This window comes from Macrotis lagotis, chromosome 1, assembly GCF_037893015.1.
Source record: "Macrotis lagotis isolate mMagLag1 chromosome 1, bilby.v1.9.chrom.fasta, whole genome shotgun sequence".
NCBI lineage: Eukaryota > Metazoa > Chordata > Mammalia > Peramelemorphia > Peramelidae > Macrotis > Macrotis lagotis.
In genome coordinates this window covers 33,039,514-33,065,606 of record NC_133658.1, presented here as the reverse complement: position 1 = coordinate 33,065,606, position 26,093 = coordinate 33,039,514, and the positions used below count along the sequence as shown (strand labels likewise).

The 26,093-nt window shown below is 43.9% G+C and overlaps 1 protein-coding gene across 1 annotated transcript in view; it reads left to right on the top strand.

Annotated features, from left to right (window-relative positions):
- TRABD2A (TraB domain containing 2A) overlaps positions 1-25,449 on the top strand; it is a 174,553-nt gene extending 149,104 nt beyond the window's left edge. The window contains exons 7-9 of the mRNA XM_074196196.1: positions 9,421-9,511; positions 23,572-23,847; positions 25,074-25,449. Of these exons, the coding sequence (XP_074052297.1) occupies positions 9,421-9,511; positions 23,572-23,847; positions 25,074-25,242 (536 nt within the window). The 3' untranslated portion in view covers positions 25,243-25,449. The remainder of the gene's footprint in view (positions 1-9,420; positions 9,512-23,571; positions 23,848-25,073) is intronic.
- Positions 25,450-26,093: the final 644 nt, after the last annotated feature.

The following is a 26,093-nucleotide window of genomic DNA, read 5'->3' as shown; positions in this document are numbered from 1 at the left end:
TACTAAATGGTACAAGAGCTTATAAACTACTAGAAATTTCACTAAAAGGAGGACTGTCCATATATGGGAGGCCAGAGAGGTATGTATGACATATGAATGGAAAACTGTCTTTGGAGCTAGGAAGACCTGGGTTCAAATGTTACCTTTGTTCACACATTGTGTTGGGCAACTAGGTGTTGCCATAGGGTTGGACCTGGAGTCAGGAAGACCTGACTTTAAATCCAGCTTCAGATACTTCCTAGCTGTGTGGCCCTGGGCAAGTCACTGAATCCTGTTTGCCTCAGTTTCCACATCTGTAAAATGAGCTGGAAAAGAAAATGGCAACTCCAGTATCTCTACCAAGAAAACTCCAAATGGGGCTATGAAGAATTGGACATGATGGAAAAATGACTGAACCACCACAACAGCTGCGGAGCCCTGGTAAGTCTTAACCTTTGAACAGTTGAAGTGACTCTCCAAGACTGTGAGTAGCATCAGTAGAAAGGGCTGACCTGCAGGGGTCAAGGGACTTTCCTCTCTGAACGTGAAATATTACCACTGTGCTAAATATGGACAAATTATGTCAATAAATACGTCAATAAAATCATATCTCCTCCCCTAATAAAAAGAGCTGGTATTCCATTCTTTGGAGGTATTTCTAAAAACAAAAAAAAAAAATGATGTTACATTGTGTCCATTCTCAGAACATTTTTAGATCTTCAAGGAGACCAGTTAGTCCAGTGGTTCCTCATTTTAAAGTTGGGGAAACCAAGTTTCTTAGAAGGGTGGTGACCACTCAGCCTCAAAGCTGGGATGGGGTAAAGCCAGGTTTCTAACCTGGGTCTCTCTACACTTGTCTGTGTTTTTTTCAGTCAGTCCTGTTCTTCAGGGACACAATGCTACCTGGGAAAAAAATGGTTTGTTTGGACTTTCCCTACTTTTAGGAGGGACACATTAATTTTTAAGATCCTCCCTTCTGAGGCTGATGTAGGCGTTGTGACCAGGATAGCTGCTGTTTGCAGTCCTACAAATATTATTTAAGTTGTCTAGGAGACACTTCTCTTTGAAAACATTTCTAAATTATTTTGGGCCTGAGGATGAAGTTTCAGTCACACAGACTTGTTGTGACCTTTTGCCTTATGCTTTAAAAGATTATAAGCACACATGTGGGTTCCTACTCTTGGTTTTAAATAATGAATATGAAACATTGGCTTTTGGAGATGTTTGGAAATTTGTGCCTTATGTTACAGAAAGGGAATATTATCTTGGACTTGAATTAGTGAAAAGGATTCCATACCTCAGTATTATTTTTAAACAATTTAGAAAGAAACAGGGTGATTAGATGGTGGTAGAGTCAGGAGGACCTGAGTTCAAATGTGACCTCAGGCCCTTAAAATTACTTAGCTGCGTGGCCTTAGGCAAGCCACTTCACCCCATTACCTTACAAAAACCTAAAGAAAAGAAAAGAAAAGAGAAAGAAACTTGGGGTTCAAGTTCAGGGGGTCTTAGTGGACCACAAGCCCAACTGGGCAGCCCAAATAGCTAATATGATCTACAGCAGCATTAAGAGAGACATTGCTTTCCTTAACTGATTTAACAAGCATACTCCGAGCAGTCCCTGCCCTCGGGAAGCTTCTGTTCTTTTGAGATAACTAGCCCGGCTCGTGCTGCCCTCCTCTCGCCCCAAGCTGCAGTGTCACAGTTCAGGAAGGAAGCTGATAGCCCAGAAGGCAGAGAGCACCCAAGTGAGGGCGGGCAGCACAGTGAGGGGTCCTGGTCTGTGTCTTTGGGGACCCATTGAAGATCTTGGAGAAGAGCTGGGGAGAGCATGAGAGCTTTCGCACATGTGAAGGGCATGTCATTCTCTTGGGTCTCATGGCCAGAATCAAATTGTTGGATTTCTCGTCTGCCAGGTACGCTTAGCAAAGTCAGAAAGGATGACCGCGCCTGCCCTCAGGGAGCTTACATTCTAGTAAGACAACACATGAAGGGGGCTCAGTGGCAGAGGGTGAGGGACATTCTTGTGTGGACATGGTGGCGGAGCCCAGAGGTGACGCTGAGAGAGGGAGGATGAGATGGCAGACCTCCGGCCTTCCTCCAAACGGAGGCTCCGAGGAGCTCCCTAATGGGAGGACGGGGCCTCGGGGATGGAGGGATGTTCCAGGGAGAAGACACCAGCGCTGTGGGTGTCAAGGCTGGAAAACAAGCAGCAGAGCCAGGAGAGGAAGGAGCAAGCAGCGGGTAGAGGCTGCAAATAGGCCCAGTTAGGCTCTATGTTAGAAAAAGCATCCTAACAATTGGACCTGGACAAATGTGAAAGGCATGGTTGTTATGGGTGGAAGATTTTTTTTTTTAGGTTTTTGCAAGGCAACTGGGGTTAAGTGGCTTGCCCAAGGCCACACAGCTAGGTAATTATTAAGTGTCTGAGGCCGAATTTGAACTCAGATCCTCCTGACTCCAGGGCCGGTGCTCTATCCACTGAGCCACCTAGCCACCCCAGATTTCCTCTTCTTGTAGGTCTTTGAGCAGAGCCGGTTGACCTCCCCAGGCATGAGGTGTTGGCAATTACCTGGGCTGCGGAGTGGGCTGGATGACTACTATAAGCCCTTCCAAATCTAAAATTCTGCAAATCCTTGTTCTTTGTGGTTTTGTGACCTTGGACAAGTCAATTAAACTCTGAACCTGAAAACAGAGCTAATAATCCGTTTATTGCTGAACTCATTCCCATTAATTGGATGTGGCACAGCGGGAATTTGAACTCAGGCCCTACAGCGATATCCATGCCACATCTGGGATAATAAATAATTATCTGCCTCCAGGTGAGAGCATTTTTCAACTCTTGATGTAGTCATATGATTCAGCGTGTGCTTAATAAAGGCTTATTGGCTCTCAGCTAGCAAATGGCCCTGTTTGGTCTGTTCTAGGACCTTAAGTCCTTCACTGCAAGACTTGGTGGGGTTTGCCCTCCCAAATCTTCAGATAAACACGCCACCATGTGAGATGAGGATGAGGCAAGGAAGAGTGAGGGGACCCCAAGAGGAATGACAGGGAGAAGTGAGGCGACCCCAAGAGGAATGACAGGGAGAAGTAAGGGGACCCCAAGAGGAATGACAGGGAGAAGGGAGTTTTCATCTCCAAGCCCTGGCTTTTTTTGCCCTTCCAACCCTCATTATCCTGACTCTGCCACAGAAGGAGATGCACGTTTTCTGAGGTTGGGCAGGGAGCGGGGAACTAAAAGTCTGATGCGTCCATCAGCTCCGAGGATACGAAAGAGTGGTCAGCACTAATGAGAAAAAGTTCCTGCCTCACACATGGACTAGTTAGGTGACCAAGTCATTTAACCCGGCTCAGCCTCAGTTTCCTCATCTGTAAAAAAGGCATTTTAAGGGGCTGTGAGTTCTAAATCGATGATCTCATAGCTAGCTAGCTTTCAAGGTCTCTTCCAACGCTGAGAACATAGAATTCTGTAACCATGGCTTAAAATAGAGGAATAGGGATTTTTGGCCAGAAATGGAGTAAACTAATGAGGGCCAGAATCTTACAAATGTAATCACAATTATTTTAAATTTGAAAATGAAATAGGAGAAGACTGCCTATGTGTGTCTTCCAAATTTTAGATCCCACAGGGAGTGGATAGGGTGTCAATGATTCTTCATTCCCTAACTTATACTTAGAATGGTTTCACTTAAGTTGTGAATCTTGGCTGGCTGCAGTCCCTGCCTTGGGGGAATGGGCAAGGTAAATTATCAAAAAATAAAATACTTTAAAAATATAAATAAAAATATTTTAAAAATTAAAAAATAGCAACCATAATCTTGAGAACCTAGCACAATCTATTGGAATGCAAACCAGGCTGTAGGTATCATCTGAGTAGGAGAAGAAGGGAAGAGACCAGATAGAATTGTAATTATTGGTCCTTAAATCGTCAGATTGTCTTATTGTTCAAGGGGTTACAATGGGATTCTGGGTATATTTTACACAGCTAGATTTCGAGGGAGGGGAGGAAGCTTCTTTCCCTAGGTGGCTCTAGGCTTTAAAGCAGCTGTTTGGGTCTACGGTACACTTTGGTTTGGGCACCTTTGCTTCTGGAGCACACGTGTAAACCCACCTCTGCATCTTGTCCTACCTTGGTGTCCTGGGGAGGGGTGAGGAAAGCAAGGCTGCTTTGATGGTTTCAGGAATCTCTCTTCTTCACCATTCTGACACAATTTTTTTTCATCTGTGAAAGGAGGCAGAGATATAGGAGGAGTGGAGATAAAGGAGCTGCTAAGAAACAAGAGGAGGACAGCCACTTCCAGGCTGTGCCTTGCCATCCACCCTATGTCTGCCGTTGGGTGGCCCGGCCTCTCTCACTGATTCCGTGGGTTTTCACGGCCAGCTCCAGAGAGTCTTCTTATCTATTTTTAAGCCTGAATTGATACTTGATGTGGCTACCGTATGATATACAGGTAGTCTAGTTATGGTTGTGAAGGGCACATAGGCTTTCCCTGTAGGTAGAGAAGACTGAAAAAAGTTGGGAACGCAGCTCAGATGTAGTTACTTGTCTTTACAAAAAAACTCACTAAATTAGCAGCTTCCGTTTAGATTAATTTCTTTCTAAACTTAGAGAAAATTTAAAGATGCATGAACACCTTGACATGAGTGAAGTACTATTATTCACTGAATATAAACTGTTATTCATTCGTGCTTAACTTACCTTTGCTTTGTTAGACTCCTGAAAGGAGCCTTAGAGATTTGGTTGTATTTTATGGAAATAATCTCCTGTTTTACAGAAACTGAGATCATGAGAGGCTAAGTGACAGAACTAGGATTTGAAATCAGCTCTTCTTATTCTGGCAGCTAGGTGGCACACTGGTCTTGGAATCATGAGTTCAAATATGATCTCAGACTCTTCCTAGCTGTAAGACCCTGGACAAGTCACTTAATCCTGTTTGACCCCATCCCTCAGCTGTATATATATAGTATAACTATAATATAACTAGTATAACTGACTCTGGCTAGGTCCAAGTGGTTATTAGTGGCTGATTTTTTTTTTTTTTGTCTATGGTAATGCAATGATTGTTGTACTTGAGGAGAACCCAAATGACATCACTTTGTGAAGGTCCATGACTAATCAGACCAAAAGAAACTCAGAAGCCTCTCTTACAGGTCAGGTCCAAATGGTCCAGACAGTGATGTATAGAGCATAGATGAATAAATGAAGTAAAAGACATTTACTTCTAAATTACCATATTCTATATGGGTACTATATGATAAGCGATAGAGATACAAATAGAAAAATTGAAATAGTACCTGGTTGGGGAAGCTAGGTGGTGCAGTGGATAGAACACTGGCCCTTGAGTCAGGACAACCTGAGATTAAATCCTGCCTCAGATACTTAATAATTACCTAGCTGTGTGACCTTGGGCAAGTCACTTAACCTAATTGCTTTAAATTAAAAAAAAAAGCAATAGTGCCTGGCCTCAGGGAGCTTCCATTCCAAATGGGTGACACAACCTAAACAAATGTTCAGCTAAAGTTACAGCAGGGACATGGATGGCAAGACCCAGGGATCCATGCTTTAAGTTTCAGCACTAGGTTGAAAGTCAGGGCTGGGGATCTCTAGCAGGGCAGGTGGAAAGGCCTGGAGAGCCTTGGAATTCAGTGACAAGGCAGATGGTCAGTGGTTCTCCATCTTATTGGAAAAAATAAGAATTGGGGACTTCCATCTCCCACAGTTTTGAGTAGTTAAGCAGCCTGGATAAGGTTTAGACAGTTCTTGTTAGGGAGAGTGAAGGAAATGCAGATTGGTTATGGTGAGTCTTCTTCACATTGGAGGGCCCTTGGTTATATATCTCTATCTATCTATCTATCTATCTATCTATCTATCTATCTATCTATCTATCTATCTATCTATCTACCTATCTATCTCTGATCCCGGGATCCTACTGGAATTGTTCATTTTTAGTTTTACAAACATGACCAGTGAATTGATGCAAAACTGGAGGAACTGAACCATCTTCATATTGGCACGCGTGCTGTGAGTGAAAGAAGACCCTGCTAAATGGAAGGAGGGTTGTCCTTGGAGAGGGAAAAGGGAGCTGGCCAAACTGACTCCATTCTGCTCCCTAAACCACCAAGAACATTTCAGTGCATACTTTCACCAGGCCTTACCAACCACTAATCAATTAGGTTCAACCAATATTTATTAAATGTCCACTTTGTACAAAGTATGAAAGATGCAATGGCAAAAAGACAAATAAAAACAAACTTTGCCTTTGAGAAGCACAGAACTCCATGGGGTAGCATTTTATTCATACACAGATACATATATGTGTGAATAATATATATATGTATATATATATATGTATATATATATATATATATATATATATATACCTGCATATACCTACACTACACACATATAGGCACATATATCTGTGTATTTATGTTTATATCAAATATGTATATAGGATAGATGTGTATTTAATATTCATACTTACATGCACACTCATCCCCAAAAGTAAATGTCATCTCCACACATGTTGCCTTCCATTTAATCTTTCTCCTAAGTTCCAATCTTCAATTTTCCCCTTCAAAGTCTTGCTTCTAAGTTCTGAAAAGGCAAAGGTGCTGTGCTGAATGCAAAGACTAATATAAAATCATTCCTGCCTTCCAGAAATTTCCATGTATTCTCACATGAGGATGGTTTTATATCATCTACTGTATCTATCTCTTGTAAAGGGACTGACATAATAGAGGAGTTCTTTCATGGTCTTAACCAGATCAGAAGTTCATCGATCTAGAAGGGTCTTTGGGGCCAGCTTGTCCATGTGAAGATGCTCATGGTCCCATGGTTTGTGAGCCCCAGAGTGGGATCTAAACCAAGGTTCCCTGAACTTACAGCCCTCGGTGTTTGGTGATGGACAGAGCCATGATACTCAGTGTCTTGGAGAAAGTGGACACAGTAGGAGCATGGTAAAAATTCTAATACAAAATATATTTCTTAATGTAGACAGATTTGTGGACTGCTCAGAAGCCTCCACATACAGGGATATTGTTCAGGAGAGGATTAGAGAGTGCTGGGCATGAGGGGCACTGAATGACCTCCCTCCCAAATGAAATGGTCTATATTTTAATAGAAAGGAAACAACTGGATGGTAGTATGCAGGAATTGGCTGCCGTTGTCCAGTCATTTTTGTCTGAGCAAAAGGCAAAATCAATTGGAGGAAAGGATAAAGATACAAAGAAACATTATCCAAATGCAACCAGTTCCTGGGACAGTTTGGATGACTTTAAAAAAGGAGAAACAGACATAAATAAAGACATTGACCCATCAGAATTCTAAAGCTCAAATTAAATGTCTTTTCTCCATGGAATCTTCTCTAGCCCTTCCAGTTCTTCCCACACCCTCCCAGTGCCTCCCATAGTACTTTGATCTATTTAATCACTTATTACTATTATCTGTGTAATTGTACCATCTTGATAACATTGTGACCTCCAAGCCAGCAAGACCAGGATCTGTCTCTGACCCATATTGACTTTGTAACATGGATAAATCACTTAATTTTTCAGTGTTTTCCCCAAACAATTTCCTAAGGCTAAAAGTTCTAGATAAAGTGCCCACCTGATTGACAGAGGGAGTTTTTTAATTTGCACGTTCCTGGTACCATTGAATTAAAGGTCCAGTCGCTATTACCAATAGTATAACTTTTATCCCTGTATTTTATTAGATGATAAGCTCTATGAGGTCAGAGACCATGTTTTACCTAAATTTTATCATAGTAAATTTTCCTTGAAGTGCTTTGTTTTTGTTTTTGTTTTTGCACAGCAATGGGGTTAAGTGGCTTGCCCGAGGCCACACAGCTAGGTAATTATTAAGTGTCTGAGGCCAGATTTGAACTCAGGTCCTCCTGACTCCAGGGCCAGTGCTCTATCCACTGCACCACCTAGCTACCCCTGATTTGTCCTTGTTTTATAAACTTTTGCCCCAAATCCAGCTTCACTTCTCTGCCTTCATGACTTTTCTTGGGGTCTTGAGAATCTTCAAAGCTATCATCCTGAGAAGGTACAGAGAAGGGCATGCCTTCAGACAAAAGACCAAATAAGTTCCTCATCTTTGGTGATTACCTGAGACTTTTATTGATAGAATTTAGAGTTTTTCTAATTTCCCCCCCAGTGATTTTCTGTGTAGCAGAATGGACCAGCAGCTAGGAGGTCACCCAGTTAGACCCCTGAACTTTCAAAGGGGAGCATGCTTTGTTGGAACACCTAGTTCCATGGCTTTCATATGGTTCCCTCCAACCAGACTGCCTTGGGGCTGAACCGGAGACCCACTGAAGTCAGTTGAGAAACCAGGCTATGGGAATCATGGCAACATGAGTGCTGCCATGGCAATAGATTCTCCAAGGATCCTCTTTTTTGGTCTGCTTGCAAATGGTTGTAATGGTAGGAGATAGAGAGGGCAACGATGGGCTCTGAGATGTGGTGGCAAGTGTTTAGAATGAGGAGCCAGAACACCGGAGTGTAAGTGCTGACTGCTACTCCCTAGCTGGGAGACTGAAGGAGTCTTCTCACTTCTCTTAGTCTCCATTTCTTCATCTGTAAATTGAGGATTATGACATCTTACCATTTACATGGCATTTGAAAGTTGGCAAAGCACTACATCTAAAATCTCACTAATCCTCAGCAGTAAGACAGGGAAAACAATTCTTATGACAGGTGGGGGAACTGAATGATTTCTTTACCAATAAATTAGTATTAAAAGCCCGGTCACAAGAGAATTTCAGAGTAGAGCATTGCCTTTCTAGTCCAACTATACCTGAAAAACACTCCCCTGCCTCTCATACCCAACAGGCAGTCTTGTAACTTCAATCTGAGGACCTCCAGTGAATGTGGGAGGCTCACTACCTTCCACTCTTGAATAGCTGTAATGTCTAGTAAGTTTTTTATAAGGTCAAATCTCAATTGCCCTTTTTACCTATTTCCCCTCATGGCTCCTGGTTCTACCTTCTAAGGTCAAGCGGAGCAAGCCAAATCATCTCCATCATATGAAAAACTGAGTTTCTTGAAGATAGTTGGAAGGCCATGAGCCTTTTCTTCTCCCAGGCTAAATGGTCCCATTCGAACCCAGGTCTGATAGGACCCCAGCCTCCTCCCTTTTTTGGTCAAATCTGCTCTTTCCCATGGTATCATTTGTCCTGCCCGCCTGTTGGCTGTTGTGAGGGTCAGCTAGTCATGGGGTGAGAGCTTTGTGACTGTGATGGCTCCTTACAATGGTAAGGAATTGGTCCCCCTTGTTTCCTGTGTGTGTGTGTGTGTGTGTGTGTGTGTGTATGTGTGTGTGGTGTGGTAGTGTGTGTGTGTAGTGTGTGTGTGTGTGTGTGTGTGTGTGTGTGTGTGTGTGTGTGTGTGTGTGAGCACGAGCTCTCCAGAGATTCTGATTGTTTTTCTTAACTGCAGGTCATTTCATGGGCAACGACACAGTGCTTGATGTTTTGAGGAGAGAAGGGTATGAGGTAGAGCACACACCTGCCGGACATCCTATCAACAAGTAATCCATCTGCGTTCTTATCGGGCTGAAGACTAGCTAGATGAGCTGGAGAGGTCTCTCTGTAGACCTTGGCCTAGAAGTATTTTCTCCCACAGTGACACTGCCAAGCTGGGGTCTGGGGAATATGTAGTCCTGCCCTCAGGGAGCTTACATTCTAGCCAGTGAGGGGTTTCCCATTTGTTCTTCTTTGAGGCTGCTCTTTGTTTGTCTGTTTGTTTCGTTTCGTTTCGTTTCGTTTCCTTTCATTTTGTTTTCTTGAACCAGCTCTGGACCAAATGGTTGGGAGCCCTGATTCTCCCTGACCCCCTGGAGGTCATTTGACTGCTGAGCTTTGGTGTCCCCTCCCATAAACCCAGAAGAGCTCTAACTGCTTCACGAGGGGCTTCCATTCCATTCAACAAGCGTTATTCGTTGACTGGTGCCCCTCGGACTCCAGGGATCTAGAGACAGAAGTGAACTGAGTCCCATCCTCACGGAGCCTACACTAGATAATAGGACTGGACCATATACAAAAATAAGTATTTACATTATACACAAAGAAAATGGGAGCTTGTGGGGGCCGGGTGGCCCTTTGAAAAGCGTTCACATGGTGTAACTGTAAGTTGAGTCAGTATTTTCTATATTACTGGCATTATGCTAAGGGTTGGGGAAGGCAAAGAAAGATGAACCGTGGTTCTGGCTCTTTATATACTCAGATTGAGAGCTAGAAGGAAAGTGGAAGATGTCACAGTCCAGCCCACTCATCAGATGAGGAAACTGAGACCTGAGGAGACTGTGCTGGGATTGTTCTAGTTATTTCTCCAGAGTTCCTATCGGATGCTGAGTCCATCCATTAAGAAGAGCATGTGTCTGCAACCCCTGCTTCTGTGGAGGCTGAGGTGGCGGATCACAGGCTTAGGAATCATGGGGCTGGAGATGAGGAAGGTCCTTAGATGCAAGGAAGGTTCTTAGATGCTAGGAAGGTCCTTAGATACAAGGAGGGGCCTTAGATGCAAGGAGGGTCCTTAGATACAAGAAGGTCCTTAGATACAAGGAGGATTCTTAGATGCAAGGAGGGTCCTTAGATGCAAGGAAGATTCTTAGATACAAGGAGAGTTCTCAGATACAGGGAAAGTCTTTAGGAGGGGAAAACTGGCCCAGGTGGGAATAAGAGCAGATTAAAGCATCAGGTGTTAGTGTGATCAGATGAATAGCCTAGGCAAAATGAAAATACTACATGTAAACATTGTAGTCTCTGACCTCAAGGAGCTTGCATTCTAATGGGGGTGGGGTGGAGAAAGCATGTAAATAATTATATAACATGACATATGTATATATATATGTAGACAAACAATTCACACACATATATATTTAGAGGGATGGAAAGAGGCTTTCTGAAAAAAGGTAGAATTTGAGTTGCATAATGGGATTAACTGAAATTCTAATTTTGCCCAAATCTCTCAATAAAATCACAAATCTACTTCACAAAAGAAATCTTTTGTCTAACTTGACCCCATCCTTCATGATCCAGTTCAAGTCCCACATTTTCCATGAATTTCCTGACTCTTGCAACACACACACTGTGCTTTCTCTTTTCTGAACTCAGAATCATAGAAACTTAAAGTTGGCAGGGTCTTTGGGACCACCCTGTGCCTGGACAAAAGTTCCCTCTTCATCTTCCCCCCCTGAAATGGATCATCCAATATTTCTGAATATTTCTACTATAATGATGATGATGATATTTTTTGAAGATTCCCACTACTAGGGAATCACTGCCTCCATGGCAATCCATTGTACTGTGGATAGCACTGATAATGAGTTTTTTCTTCCATCAAGGCTTAATATGCCTCATTCCAATTTCTATCTATTTTTCCTAGATTTCTAGGAAATCTCTTCTTCTCTTCTTCTCATTCTCCCATTCATTCACCCACTCTCCTTGGAGCTTCATCTTAAGACCCTTTGCTATACCCGATATGGGAGGAACAAGATGTTTACTCAGTTTTTGGTAAAAATGTCTAGATTCCAGCCACAGTTCAATCAGAAGGTCATAGACTAGACTCCTTCCAGTTTATCAATGTCTTTTGAGCAACTTTGTACTGAGAATCAAATGGGATCCTTCAAGACACTGACCAGAAAAGGGTTTCTTGAAACCCTCTCCTCCTAGGAGAATGGCAACCAAAGTTTAGATCCCCCTTCTGGGGACATACTTATTCCGTTGTTAATGCACATTTAGCCTGCAGTCCAATGAAACCCCCAGGTCTTCTCTCTCATGCTCCTGCAGATGAGCTCCTCTTGTGTACGAGATCATGTATTTTCTTGTTTCTTGCTTCTCTGATAATTTCCCCTTTGTAAACCTTGCCTCCACAGCTAGATTGTAAGCTCCTAGAGGGCAGGCCCTTCATATGGTCCATACTTGTACCTTCTGTAGTGCTTAGCATAGGACTGGAACCATTGTATCTGCCGGGTTAAGCCCTTGCCCAGCTTGGGCACCTGTGATAGGGATGTTGGCTTCCTCCTCAAACTAGTTCTCGCCTCAGCTGGGCCGCATGGCTTCTGCTGTAAGCAATGGTCCAAATGCCTTTTTATCCTGTTACTATGTCTGAGACCATCTCATCCACCTTGTCTCTGGTGGACCCCCCCCCCCCTGGACTTGAAGTAGGTAGATGTTGCCCCATTTCCTGATCACCAAATTCTTGAGTACTGCCCACTCAGCTTAAATGTCCAGGCTCCCTTGGCAAGGGCCAGTTTTGTAGATTAGTCAGAGGAGAAGAGAACTTTAGAAGATATCTGCTCACATTTTGGGTCTTCTGAGACCAGCTGCCATTCCCCCTCTTTTTTAAACAATATCTTATTTTTAAAAAAATTTTATTTAAGGCAATGAGGTTAAGTGACTTGCCTAAGGTCCTACAGTCAGGCAATTATTAAGTGTTTGAGGCTGAATTTGAACTCAGGTCCTCCTGACTCCAGGGCCAGTGCTCTATCCACTTTGCCACCTAGTTACCCCTACAATATTTTATTTTATTTTCCCCCAGTTACATGCAAAGACAATTTTTAACATTTACTTTCTTTTTATTCTTTTTTTGGGGTTAAGTGGCTTTACCAAGGCCACACAACTAGGTAATTATTAAGTGTCTGAGACCAGATTTGAACCCAGGTATTCCTGACTCCAGGGCCGGTGCTTTATCCACTGTGCCACCTAGCCGCCCCTTAACATTTACTTTAAAAGATGTTTAATTTCCAAATTTTCTCTCCCCCCGCAACACTTCCCTCCTTCCTGAGATGGTCAGCAGTTTCATCTAGGTTATCCATGTATCCCCCTCCTCCCTTGACTTCTCAAGGTTGGTTGCCTGCCTCCTGCAATATCCCGAGGGTCTGCAGGGTGAGGACTGCTTTGGCCTCTGTATGTCTAATGGCCTGGCAGTGCAAGGAAATAAATCCAGCCCCTCTTCTGGATCTCCATGTGACTCCTTGCCCATTCTTGCACCCATGGCACAGGTCCTGGCTCGATGAGAGTCCTTTGACATGAATTTGCTGGATGGTCCTGAACAGATCCTTTAATCCCCTCAGATGTAAAATGAGTGGCTCATCTCTCTGACCTCCAAAAATGCAAGAATTTTAAACTTTTTGTGACCCATAACCCTCTGGTGATCCTTTCTCAGATTTTTAAATGCATAAAATAAAATACATAGGATTACAAATGAAGTTGATTATCTTGAAATAGCTTAAAAATATGTACATACCCACAAAAATATGTATATTTATAAATGGATGTATACATGGATGTTTAAATGTTCATGGATCTCAGGGGAAGAACCCCAGCTCTGAAGTCTTTTCTAATTCTAAATCTTTTGCCCCTGATCCCAATTTAAATACTTTCAGCCTCAGTTTCCTGGTCTGTCAAATGAAGGGATTGGTCTTGACATTCTCTGAATTCTCTTTCAGCTTAAAATCTGTGATGCCAGGAAGTTGCTTAACCTCACTGGGCCTCAGTTTCCTGATCTGTCAAATGAAGGAATTAGATTCAATGACAGCTAAGATCTCTTCCAACTCTAAAAGTGTGATGCTCAGGATCCTGTGCAATCATTCAACCTGTGCCTGCTTTGGGGATAATAACAGCCTTTTGTCTCAGGGTTGTTTCAAGGATAAAACAATATATATCATTATTATTAATATTATTATTATATTTATATTACGACAAAACTGTCTTTTTGAGTGGCCAGGTTCTTAAAAATTTGAGCTATGGATTTCTGTATTAAAATGGAAATTTGTGATATCTGAGTTTGCTTTATAAACTAAATAATATATGTATATTTTATAAACTAAATATATTTATATTATTTATAATATACAGAATATAATATAATAAACATATTTTAATAAATTAAATAATAAAACTTTATAAATCAAATTACAGAAATAATTTCCCTGGGATTCTGGATTCTTCATTTTCCTTTTGTGCCAATGGACCGACCTCTCTCCTCAGGTCTGAGATGACCGCGGGTAGGGACCAAATCCATTGACATTTAGGGATGAATGCAATTCTGGCACTGGAGGGGAGGTTAGGGATGGATCCTCTATTCCAACGTCTCATTGTAGAGTTGAGAAAATTAAGACCCGGGGAAGGGACACAGCTGTTCACTCCTCAGCCCCCTGGCCTGGAATCACCAGACCTGCACTCTCCTCTTGGGCACCAGTCACATGCCATTCACCAGAATGGCCCCAGGCAATAACTGTGCTTGCTGTTCTCAGTCTGGGATTTCTGAGTTTTCAGAAATAATGGAATCATAGAGTTAGAGCTGGGTGGGCCCTTAGAGGCCCATCAAGTCTAGAATCTTTTTTTTTTTTTTTTTTGCAAAGGAGGAAAGGGAGGCTGAGAAGATAAGTGACTTGCCCAGGGTCTCACAATTACTAAGTATTGGAGGCAGAATTTGAACTTGGGTCTTCCTCTGAATCAGTCAGCCTCATAATCTGGCAAAAACTATTCTTATTCTATTTGACAGTGACAGGGTGTCCATGAAAGGAGGTGCAGTGGAAAGAGTGTGGCTTGGGGTCGAGAAGCTGGAGTGGAATCCACTGCCATGGCTGTGATCTTAGCGGCCCCGATGGCGGGGTCTTTGTCATCTCTCCCCACCCCTCCCAGCTCCTGTGTGATCACCACAAAGGCGTTTTAGTAGAAGCATAATTCTCCCCATTGGAGAGATGAGAAACCTAAGACTAGCTGATGGTCAGATAGCAGACCGAGCCTGGGGGTCAGAGGAGCCTAGATGTAGAGCTGGTGGTCCGGGCAAGGAAACCGAGGCTTACAGAGGGATAGCTGGGCTTCCCATGACCAGGACGTGTCTGCTACAGGATTTGAATGCTGGTCCTGAGTTCAAGGTTACTATATTAGGCTACCTTTCTTGAACCCAATTTTTCTAACCCAGAGCTCTTTCTACAGTGTTCAGCCTGGTCCTGGGTCCATAGCGAGATTTCTTTAAAATATATATATATTTTTAAATTTTAGGCAATGGGGTTTAAGTGACTTGCCCAAGTTCTCACAGATAGGTGATTATTAAGTGTCTAAGGTCATGTTTGAACTCAGGTCCTCCTGACGCCAGGGCCGGTGCTTTACCCGCTGTGCCATGGAGCTGCTCCCCACAGCAAACTTTTAAGAAGCTGTCATTCATTGATTCATTCTGTGACCCACCATAGAGACAACTAGTCCTCACTGTTTAAACTGTATTAAAATTTCCATTTTAATACAGAAATGCATAGCTCAAACTTTTAAGAGCCTGGCCACTCAAAAAAGGCAGTTTTGTCGTAATATAAATAGAATAATAATATTAATAATAATGCTATATATTGTCTTAGCCTTGAAACAACCCTGAGACAAAAGGCTGTTATTATCCCCAAACTAAAACAGTGATTAACTAAACAGTGATGAGAACAGGGATTAGAACAGTTTCCAGCTCTGTGACTCTTGGCAAGTCATTTAACATTTCTCAACCTCATCTGTAAAATAGGGATGATAATAAATAACAATAACAACAACAACCATCCTCATCCTCATCCTCATCCTCATCCTCATCCTCATCCTCATCCTCATCATCCTCATCCTCATCCTCATCCTCATCCTCATCCTCATCCTCATCATCATCCTCCTCATCCTCATCCATCCTCATCCTCATCCTCATCCTCATCCATCCTCATCCTCATCCTCATCCTCATCCATCCTCATCCTCATCCTCATCCTCATCCATCCTCATCCTCATCCTCATCCTCATCCATCCTCATCCTCATCCTCCTCATCCTCATCCTCATCCTCACCCTCATCCTCATCCTCATCCTCATCCTCATCCTCATCCTCCTCATCCTCATCCTCATCCTCATCCTCATCCTCATCCTCATCCTCATCATCATCCTCATCATCTACCTCCCAGGGTGGATGAAACGAGATCATATATGTAAAGTGCTATGCAAATCTCAATATCCTGTGAAAACACTATCATAATTAATGCCATAGTGTTCTGTTATAACTATGATATAATATAATGCTGTGATAACATAATAATATCAGATATATTTAATAATACATTTTTATATTTATATTATAGGAAACATTATACTTATATTATTTACTATATTATAAATAACAATATTGACGATACATTATATATAAAAATATAATTAATGCCATATTTATATTATTATAATTGACGTATAATGTTAAAATAGTAATTATAATATTGAAGCTGCTGAATGGTACAATGGACAGAGTTCTGGGTCTGGGTCAGGAAAACTCATCTTCTCAAGTTCAAACATGGTCTTAGATACTTACTAGCAATGTGAACCTGTTCAAGTCACTAAAACCTGTTTGCCTCAGTTTCCTCATCTGTAAAAATGAGGTAGAGAAGGAAATGGCAAGCCACTCCAGTATCTCTGTCAAGAAAACCCCAAATGGGATCATGAAGAGTCAGACATGACTGAAAAAAATGACTGAACAACAATGTAATTATAATATTCATTACATTTGCATAATTATAAAATAATATTGTATGTCTATGGACCAGGGCCTTCTTCCTTTAAAGGGATATGGATTCTTCTCATATATTTACTATTGTAGTGAGGAGGAATAAAGGACAAGGTTACCTGGGCTTTAGAGCCACTTTTGGCCCTGAGTTCAAGTGATGCCACCTCTGAGGAGTCTTTCATAGCTTGAAAGTTTGAAGGGACCTCAGAAACCATCAGATCCAGACCCCCTCAATTAACAAATTAAGTTATTGAGATAAATGAATGTTAAAATTTGTTTTTACATGTAACTGGAAAATAAATGAATAAATAAATAACCAAACATTTAAATAAATAAATAAATAAATGTGGTGAGGTAAAAACCTTAAAAATATAGCATTAAAACAAAATTGACAGAGAATATAGATTAGGCATTTTAAGTTTTACTCTCTAATATCTTACTTCTCACCAGGTGGAAAGAAGTGAAGTAATGACCACACTAGAACTGGAAAAGGGGAAATATTTATGCAGAAACAGAGACTAGGGAAAACAGTTAACCTTTTTTTGTGGCCTGACAGTGAAAAGTTGCACAATATGAAATTGTGCAAATTGCTCCTCAAAGTCTGTCATCCTCGTAGGATACTATCTGATGAGTTGTTATCTCTCCTGGCAGAACAAGTCTCCCAGCATCCTGATCATTGCCTACCTGGCAATTAGCCTAGGGGAGAAACCCACGAGTCTTGACTTCTTACCTAGTGCTGAGGTGACTGATAAGACGGTTGAGTATTCTCTAAAGAAATCAGTCTTTTTACCAGGATTGTAGTTTTGAGAAACTTATTATGCTTTGACTTAAAGGAAATAAATATCAGAGGCAGGATATGAACCCAGGTCCTCTGACTTCAATGGCACAGGGATAAGGATCTCACGCTCTTACCCATAAGAGAGTTGTCTATTCCCACTTAGCTTTTGGTAAAACATCAGACTGCACGAGGGATCATGTGATGACATATCTTAGTATTTAGAAATATCTGGATAATTGGAAATGTCCGATTCCACTAGGTGTCTGTGGAGTGGTTTAGCTCAAAAATGTACCGTTATTTATGTTTTATTGTATTGTTTATTTAGTTAAATATTTCGCCATTACATTTTAATCTGGAGTGAAGATCTGAATTCAAATCTGGCTTCACACATTAGCTAGAAGACCCTGGGCAAGTCACTTCACCCTGGATGCCTCAGTTTATTCATCTCTAAAATGAACTGGAGAAGAAAATGGCAAACTATATCTTTGCCAAGAAAACTCCAAATGGGTTCAAGGAGATAACTGAAAAAAACAACCGAGTGACAAGAGTTTAATCTGGTTTGATTCGTTGTTTTACAGGTCCATGTGAATATGTTCGATACATCTGGTGTCACTTGACTCTCTCATTGAATCCCCCAGATATGCTAAGATCCCACATTTGGTGGGTGCCAGGAAGGCTGGCACCTTCTCAAATGGAGCTGAGCCAATGGGAGTGGTCATCCAGTGATGATGAACAGAAGAAAAAGCATCAACAGGCTTGTTGTCTGCTGCAGAATAAAACATCAGACATGTCCTCCAGCTACATAGATACAACATAAAAGTGGGAATTCAAACCTAAGGGGTGGGATGGAGGGACATGACTGGTCCTGCCCAAGGTCAGAGGGTGCGCAGTAACATAGGAACCGTTAGAATTGGGGGGGGGGGGCGCGGCTAGGTGGTGCAGCGGACAGAGCACTGGCCCTGGAGTCAGGAGTACCTGAGTTCAAATCTGACCTCAGACACTTAAATGATTACCTAGCTGTGTGGCCATGGGTAAGCCACTTAACCCCATTGCCTTGCAAAAAATCTGAAAAAAAGAAGTAAAAAAAGAAGGAATTGTGGAACCTGAGGCCTGGGATGATGAAGCACCTTATGGAAGCTCTCAAGGTGATAGGTAGCAGAGGCAACATTTGAACTCAGATCCTTTGGCTTCAGTTTGGATTCAGATTGAGGTAGAATGGGAATCAGAATGCTGAGAAGCAATGGCCTTTCTTGGAAGCCACATCTGGGCATGAGGATGGTAGGCAGTGAAGATGATGAAGATAACAATGACTACGATTTGTAGAGTCCTTTGAGATTTTTCTTTTTTGCAAGGCAATGGGGTTAAGTGGCTTGCCCAAGGCCACACAGCTAGGTAATTATTAAGTGTCTGAGGTCAGATTTGAATTCAGGTACTCCTGACTCCAGGGCCGGTGCTTTATCCACTACGCCACCTAGCTGCCCCAAGTCCTTTGAGTTTTGTACTCTCTGTTACATTTATTGTTTCACAAAACCTCAAAGCAGTCTTGGGACACCAGATTATTACCCCTGTTTTACAGAATAGTAAACTGAGGCCCAGAAGTGTTAAATGACTTGTCCACAGTCATTGTAGGTGACAGATAAGTCTGAATCCACCCTAGTTCTTCATATCCAGTGTTCTTGGCCCTCCAGTGTTTTGTCTGTTGGGGTATTAGGCTGTTGGGGTGAATATGATCAGAGATAGAAGACAATCACATTTTAAGAGTTTGTGATGGAGAAAATTCAGGTGTAGTCTGAAACATATCTAGCCTGAAGAAGGCCAGATTTCAAAGAATTCAGAGAAAAGATGATGGAAATAGCATTTATTTTAAAAATTAATTTTTTTGCATATTAAGCTTTTTTATTGGTTTTAAGTGACTTGACCAGGGTCACATGGCTAAGTAAATATTAAGTGTCAGAAGCTGGATTTGAACCCAGGTCCTCCTGAGACCAGGGTTGGTGCTCTATCCACTGTACCAGCTAGTTGTCTCTTATTAAACATTTTTTTTCATAGTCTCTCCTACTTTCTTCCTTCTACCCCAAAAGAAAGAAAACCAGACTTTCATTAAGAATCAGCATAGTCAAGCAAAGTAAATTCCAACATTTGCCATGGACTTGGTCTTGGAGCCTTAACCTCATAGTGCTTTGTAGGATGGATGGAAAGGGAGGAATTTGGGGGATGGGAAGACTAGTTCCAGGTATTGTCAGTAATCCTAGGGTGAGGAATGGCTGGGGGGGGCAGTAGAGACTTTTGAAGTAGAGAGAAAGGGGTAAATCTGAGAGAGATTTGAATGGGAGAACTGACTGGACTCAGTGATAACCAGTGAGGAAGAGAGGTGTCAAAGATGGTGACAAGGATGGGTGATCTATCGCTGCTGAGCAACAGTAGGGCTGGGGAGCCAATTGGATGGCAGAGATGAGTTTGGTTTTGGGCACTTGAGAGGGTGGAGAGATGGCCAAATGGCGATATCCTCTAGCCAGGTGGGGAGCCGGACCTCAGTGGAGACAGAGATTTGGGAAGCAGGATCCTGGTTCTAGAGCTGGGAGGAACCTCAGAGGCCATCTAGACTAACTTCATTTTTTAAATGAAGACATTAAAGGCCAGGGAGGCTCCAGTTTTTCCAAGGCCATGTAGGTGGTTGGCATCACAGGTGGAATTTGAACCCAGTTCCTTAGACCGCAGACCCAGGGCTCTTTCTATTATACTAGGGCTGATGTCTCATGAGGGTCAGATCCCTGAAGCCAGGTGAGCAGCGCGTGAAAGGGTGAGAGGGACAAGGGCTATGGTAGAGCTTGGCAAACGTCTTCATTTAGGAAGTAGCATGATTAAGATTCGCTAGCAGAGGAAATCACAGAGACGGGTGAAGAGAAAAGGGCAGAACCAGGCTAGAATTCTATCACAAAAACCAGGGGAGAAGTGACTTTTAAAAATGTCAAAATTGGTCTAGTGAGGTTGAGGGAGGGGCCGCAGGGGTGTGTTGACCGTCTCCTTAGATCCCCATTAGCAGGATAATCATAGCGTCATAGAGCTGAGAGGGCCTTCTGGTCTACCTTGTTCATTTTACAGATGGGGAAACCAAGGCCCAAGTTCTGGAAGGAACAATATAGGCTAAATCTAGCTTCTGTTTTAATAGCCTCCATTTTACACAGGTTTCTAAATTTGTCTTCTTTTAGGTCTCTCACAGCACTGATGGTTACATCTGTGACCTAGTCTCTGCTCTCTCCATGTTTATTTGGCTCAATTAAGAAACTTAGAGACCCCCCCCCCCAACCTTCTCATTTTAAATTTGAGGAGTTGAAGTAGAGGTTAAATGACCTGCCCAAGGTCATGTGGTCAGTATTTGAGGTGAGATTTGAATCCAAGTCTATCTGACTAGGTGTAAGGCTGCCCCTGATCAGGTTTGAGGGGGAGACTAGAAAGTTCTAGAATGCATCCTTCCTAAGAGCATCCAAAGGCCAAGATAGAGGTCTAGAGGACCAAGGAGTCAAGCCCTGTCCGGATCATCCTGCTTTGAAGGCGGTGTGCATGGTGATGATGATACTTGGGGCCAGAGTCTCAGCCTCAGTGTCCTCCTCTGTAGGATGAGGATAGTGACTGTCATCCACCTGTCAGGGTTGTGCTAGACTCTAATGGGGGGCCTGGAAAGGTTCTGGGGGTTGAACCGACAGGATCATGACTGCAGACATCTGGACTGTGCTGCAAGCTTTGTGTGTCATCTGGTTATAATCTCACTATAATCTTGTAAGAGCGCCGCTGTCCTCATCCCATCTTACAGATGAGGCGTGGGATGGAAGTGACTGGCGCAGGGTCCCACAGCTAGAGCCAGGGTCGCATTAGAACTCAGGATTCCTCCTTCCAGCACATTGAGCCACTTGGTGGAACTCCGGTGTACTGCGGCCAACGAGTCAGAATGGGACGTGGCTATTTAGCAGTGTTGCTCCATCTGAAACAGGGAAGGAGAATGTGTCCCTCAGACACAGGGAAGACTGACGGGAAAAGACGAGGTTCAGGAGCCCTTGCCTTGAGGGGGAGGGGGCTGCTGTCCTGGCCCAGCTTCTCAGTGGCTTTGCCTGGTCGCGTTCTTCCCTGTCTCCCAATGCCTTTTTCCCATCTCTCTGTCACCCAGGATCTTTGTGAAAACCTTCTCCCAGCTAAGTGATGAGGTCCCGAGTTCAAGTCTTACCTCAGGAACTTAAAACTGTTGACCCTGGACAGGCAGACCTCTATCTGCTTCAGTTTCCTCAACTGTGGGGAATTGTCCACTGACTGTGGCAAAGAAGAGTTATTGGAGAAAAAGGGCAAGAAGGGAGTGGCTAGGTGGCACAGTGGAACCAGCCTTGGAGTCAGGAGGACCTGAGTTCAGATCCAGACTCAGACACTTAATATTTACCTAGCTGTGTGGCCTTGGGCAAGCCACTTAACCCCGTTTGCCTTGCAAAAACTAAAAAAAAAGGGCAAGAAGAAGGAGCAGTGGGTCAGACTGAGCTTGTCTGACGTACAGGCAAGGGAAGCTCCCTGAAGGGGGAGCCTGGATGAAGGCAGGGATTGGAGAGGGCACCCCTCAACCCAGGGGAGGAAGCTCTGTGTGGGTCGTTTCTCACCTCCTCCTGTATGCAGAACCCCTGATAATGCCTGAAAGATGGGGAAACCTTGCTCTATGGGGTATGTCCATCATGACCTGAATAACTAGTGGGGACCAGAAGCCCCTCAGATTCTCAACCCGCCTCTGGGATGGAAAATCCTCACTGCCCAAGCCTGAGGCTCCAGACAGAGTCTACTTACAGGGGACGGGATGGCAAGAGAAGGGGGCAGTCAAAGGGCCCCTCAGGGTCCCTCCTCCGGATCTGAGTTTTTTCCTCCATAAAATCATAGTGAGGTGGGAGACCCCACATCTTCATCCTCACTTGAACCAGCCGCAAGGGGTGATGTGATGTCTGGGGACTCCGTTCCTGACCTGGTTCTGGGATGACCCCGAATCCCTATAGGATTCCTCAGGAGCTGTCCAGCACCAACTCTCTCTCCCCTTGCTCCCCTCAGTCTGGGGGCTGCACCATCTCTGGAGTGGGCAGGGGAGATGGCTTCTTGTCGGGATACTTTATTCTTCTTGGCAAGGCCCTTGATGGAAGATATCTAGTCCTAGACCAGGGGCTCAACTGTCCTGAATGGTCATTGGTGCAAATCTTCGACCCACGTCAGACAGCTAATCTGTCTGAGGTAGGATTTGAGTTCAGGTCCACTCGGGTCCACAAGATCTCCCAGTGGGTTCCTTATTCACTGTCTCTCTAGGGGTCTTTACCCCCATCCACTTTTTGTTTTAGAAATTGTTGGGTTCTTTGCAAGGAAACATGCACATGATTTTAGTTGTGTCTTTGCCTTCTTGGTAGTGAGCTGAGTGTATGGAGGATATTTCACTCCCCAAACTGAGGGGGTTGAGCATCACAGATATACATGAGGTGGTTCCGTCTCCCTTGGGTCCACTCCAGCTCCCCTCATAGCAGCAGCGTGGGTCCCTTTCAGTAGAACACAAACTCCCTTGAGGGCAGGCTTGGGCTCACTGAGATGTGGTCCCCATCCTGTAGCCCTTTGGGACTTGCTTGTTGATTGGATGGTGGCCACCTGGGCTTCTCCTTCCTATAAACAAAATTAACCCCCATCCTCTCTCATTGCCCTTAACAATACTTCAGGATTAAGGGATGTCTGAGGGGAAATCATTAAACTGAGAAAAGGGACTTTTTCCTTATTGGGTTTGGGGCAAGTTTAAGGGATATACTGGTGATCCAGTAAAAGACAGGGAGAGGCAGCCTGTGATTGGACCTGAAAGACCTGACTCTGTAGCACGCTGGCTGTATGACCTTGGGCAAGGTGGCGACCTGTGGGGTGGGAGGGATTTCTTATCCCAGTAAAATCCCAGGTCTGTTCCCTGACCCTAAAATGCATCATGTTTAAGCCAAAAGCACCTGCCTCTCTCTTGTCAATAACTAAGGACTTTTGGGTCATCTGGACCCGTCCATTCATAGATAGAGGAAGGTGAAGTCACTTGAACAAGGTCACTAGGAAAGCCAGAGTGGACATTAAGGAAACTGGACAGCAGGAGAGTCCAAGAAGAGTTCCTGGTTTTTTGTAGTCCTCCTGAGGTCTCTGGTTTGATTTTTGTGAAAATATCTTGTTTGTGAGCCTAGTGACCCAGGCTGGGGGGGTGGTCATGCTCTGCTCTCCCCCTGCCTGCCCCAGTGACCTTTCATTTGCTTCATTTGCCAGTGAGAAGACCAGGAGAACCCCTTCCACTCTGAGTCCCCCTCCCCCTGCCCATGCAGCCCATGGGCTCTCTAAGGTAGCCAGTCCCCTCCGGCAGCCAGGGGAGGAGGAGGAGGAAGAGGAGGAGGAAGAGGAGGTGCTGCTGCCCCATCTGCTCCTGCCTGGGAATGCTGGTCTGTTAGAGAAGATGGACAGGAAGTACAGGAAAAAGAAAAAGAAGCAGCTGAAAAAGCAGAGGCTTCGGCAATTCAGCGACCTGTGGGTGCGTCTGGAGGAGAGGTCAGTGTCTGGGACTTGCCCTTGTCTCTGTGGGCCATTTGTCCTTCATCCCTGGGGTGGGGGACCAAAGGCGAGGAGGATGAAGGGGAGGGAGAAGGAGGATGAGAGGGAGGCGAAGGAAGACTAGAGGGAGGAGGGGCAGGATGGAGGGGAGGGAGGAGAAAGGTGAAGAGGAGGAGAGGGGGAGGATGGAGGGGGTGGGAATGAGGATGGGGAGAGAGGGAGGAGAGGGGAGGAAGACAGGGACAGCAGGCTGACCACATAAGAAAACCTCCCCCACTTCCCTCCTTGTCTTGAATCCAGGTGACCTGCACCTGCATTCTGGGACAATGATTTTTGTCATTTGATTTACTTGTCATGGGCAGGTAGCTCTAAAGCTGAAAGGCCACACAAGGGAGTCCCTGAGCCCAATCTACCATTTTACAGATGAATAAACTGATTTAGGCCAATTCACAACCATTAATCAAATATTAGGCATCACTAACAGACATTGTCTGAGTCTGAGCCTTGGTCTCTACTGTGGGGATTGAGAGGGAGGCCCCCAGAAGCTTTTGAGGAGCTGTTGTGCAGATGAGGGGTAGGCTTGTTCTTCCTGGCCTGTCTTGGCCTCAGAGTTCAGGGCTGGTTTTAGGGAGTAGATCAGAGAACGGAAAACTTCCCAACAATGAGAACTGACCCAAAGTAGCATTGGTCCCTTCATGAGGAATCTACAAACGAAGGTTGGATAAACTGGTATTCAGCTTATCATGTAATGATTTTTGAGTCAACTTGGTGATTCAATGGTGTGAAAGATGTATCCAGAACTTGGGAAGCTGAGAATTAAAATTAAAATCTAGTCTGTGTGACCTTGAGGACACTACTTCACTTCTGTCAGCTTCAGTTTCCTCATTTCTCAGTAAAATGGATCTAATAATAATAACAACCCCCCTCCCCCAGTTTTTGTATGAATAGAATGAGATAAAATATGTAAAGTCATTTTAGAAACTACATAAATAATAGCTATTGTTATTTGTCATCTTTAAATCTATCTATCTATCTATCTATCTATCTATCTATCTATCTATCTATCTATCTAAGGGTGAGCTGTTGTGTCTGGCACAAGTTAGGAACTTAAATTCTTGACTGATGATTTCATTTTTCATTATTCGAGGATCTGCTGGTTTCATTTTCAGTGTTATTGCTGCCTGGCTTGGAGGTAGAAAGTCATCTTTTCTCTCTTCTCCCAGTGCTCCAGCTCCGCTTCCTCGGATCCGAATCGTCAATGGGTATATCGCGGTGGAACCCCTGCTGCCGGGCCACACCCAGCCGGTGTCCAACAGCGCCTGCTTGTCCCTGTGGACGCTCCTGTTTTGGTTGTTGACCTTGGCCCTTCAGACCGAGATCGCGCTTCTCTGAGACTTGTCGCACAGATGCCGGTCGCTCTTCTCAGGCTGGAAAGAAAAGACAGAGACCTTCACACCTGTTACTTGAAGGAACCTTACCCTTCCAGGCCGGGCTGTATCAACTCACCTGACACACCCTCTGTGGAAGACACTTTAATGAAAGCCATTTGGTTTTATTCTTCTCTTTTTGAAGAATGACATCCGTGTTATCCCAGAATGCTTTGGGGAGATGTATCATGTTGTAAGATAGCTGTAATTTAGCTTTATGGAAATCATTAAAAACATTTTGTCTAGACATTTTTTTTTTCTTTCCTGTGTTGCTACAGAATACCATGCAAATACTTGTCTGGGTTCAAGTTTCACCTGTGACACACCTGGCTGGGGGACCCTGGGCATCTTCCCAGTTGCAGATTATATGTTGCAAAGTAGGCACCCGTGTGTGTTGGAGAAGGTTCCCCCTGGAGCAGCCTATTGGGATCAGTCAGTAAGGGGGTGGTGAGCACCTGCTGGTGGGCCCTGCGGTACATGCTGAGGATGCAGAGGAAGGCCTCCAAGAGCTCACCTACCAGTGGGGAGTAACAGGTGTGGAGTGCAAGGTGAATCCAGAGCGAGGGATGGTGCCAGCAGTGGGGAGATAGGCAAATGGGATCAGAGATGAATATTTTCTGCTTCTTCATATTTCTCTTCCTTCCGTCCTCCCTCCCTTCCTCCCTCCCTCCCTCCCTCCCTCCCTTCCTTCCTTCCTTCCTTCCTTCCTTCCTTCCTTCCTTCCTTCCTTCCTTCCTTCCTTCCTTCCTTCCTTCCTCCCTCCCTCCCTCCCTCCCTCCCTCCCTCTTTGTCTTTAGTATTCAACAACCATTTCTC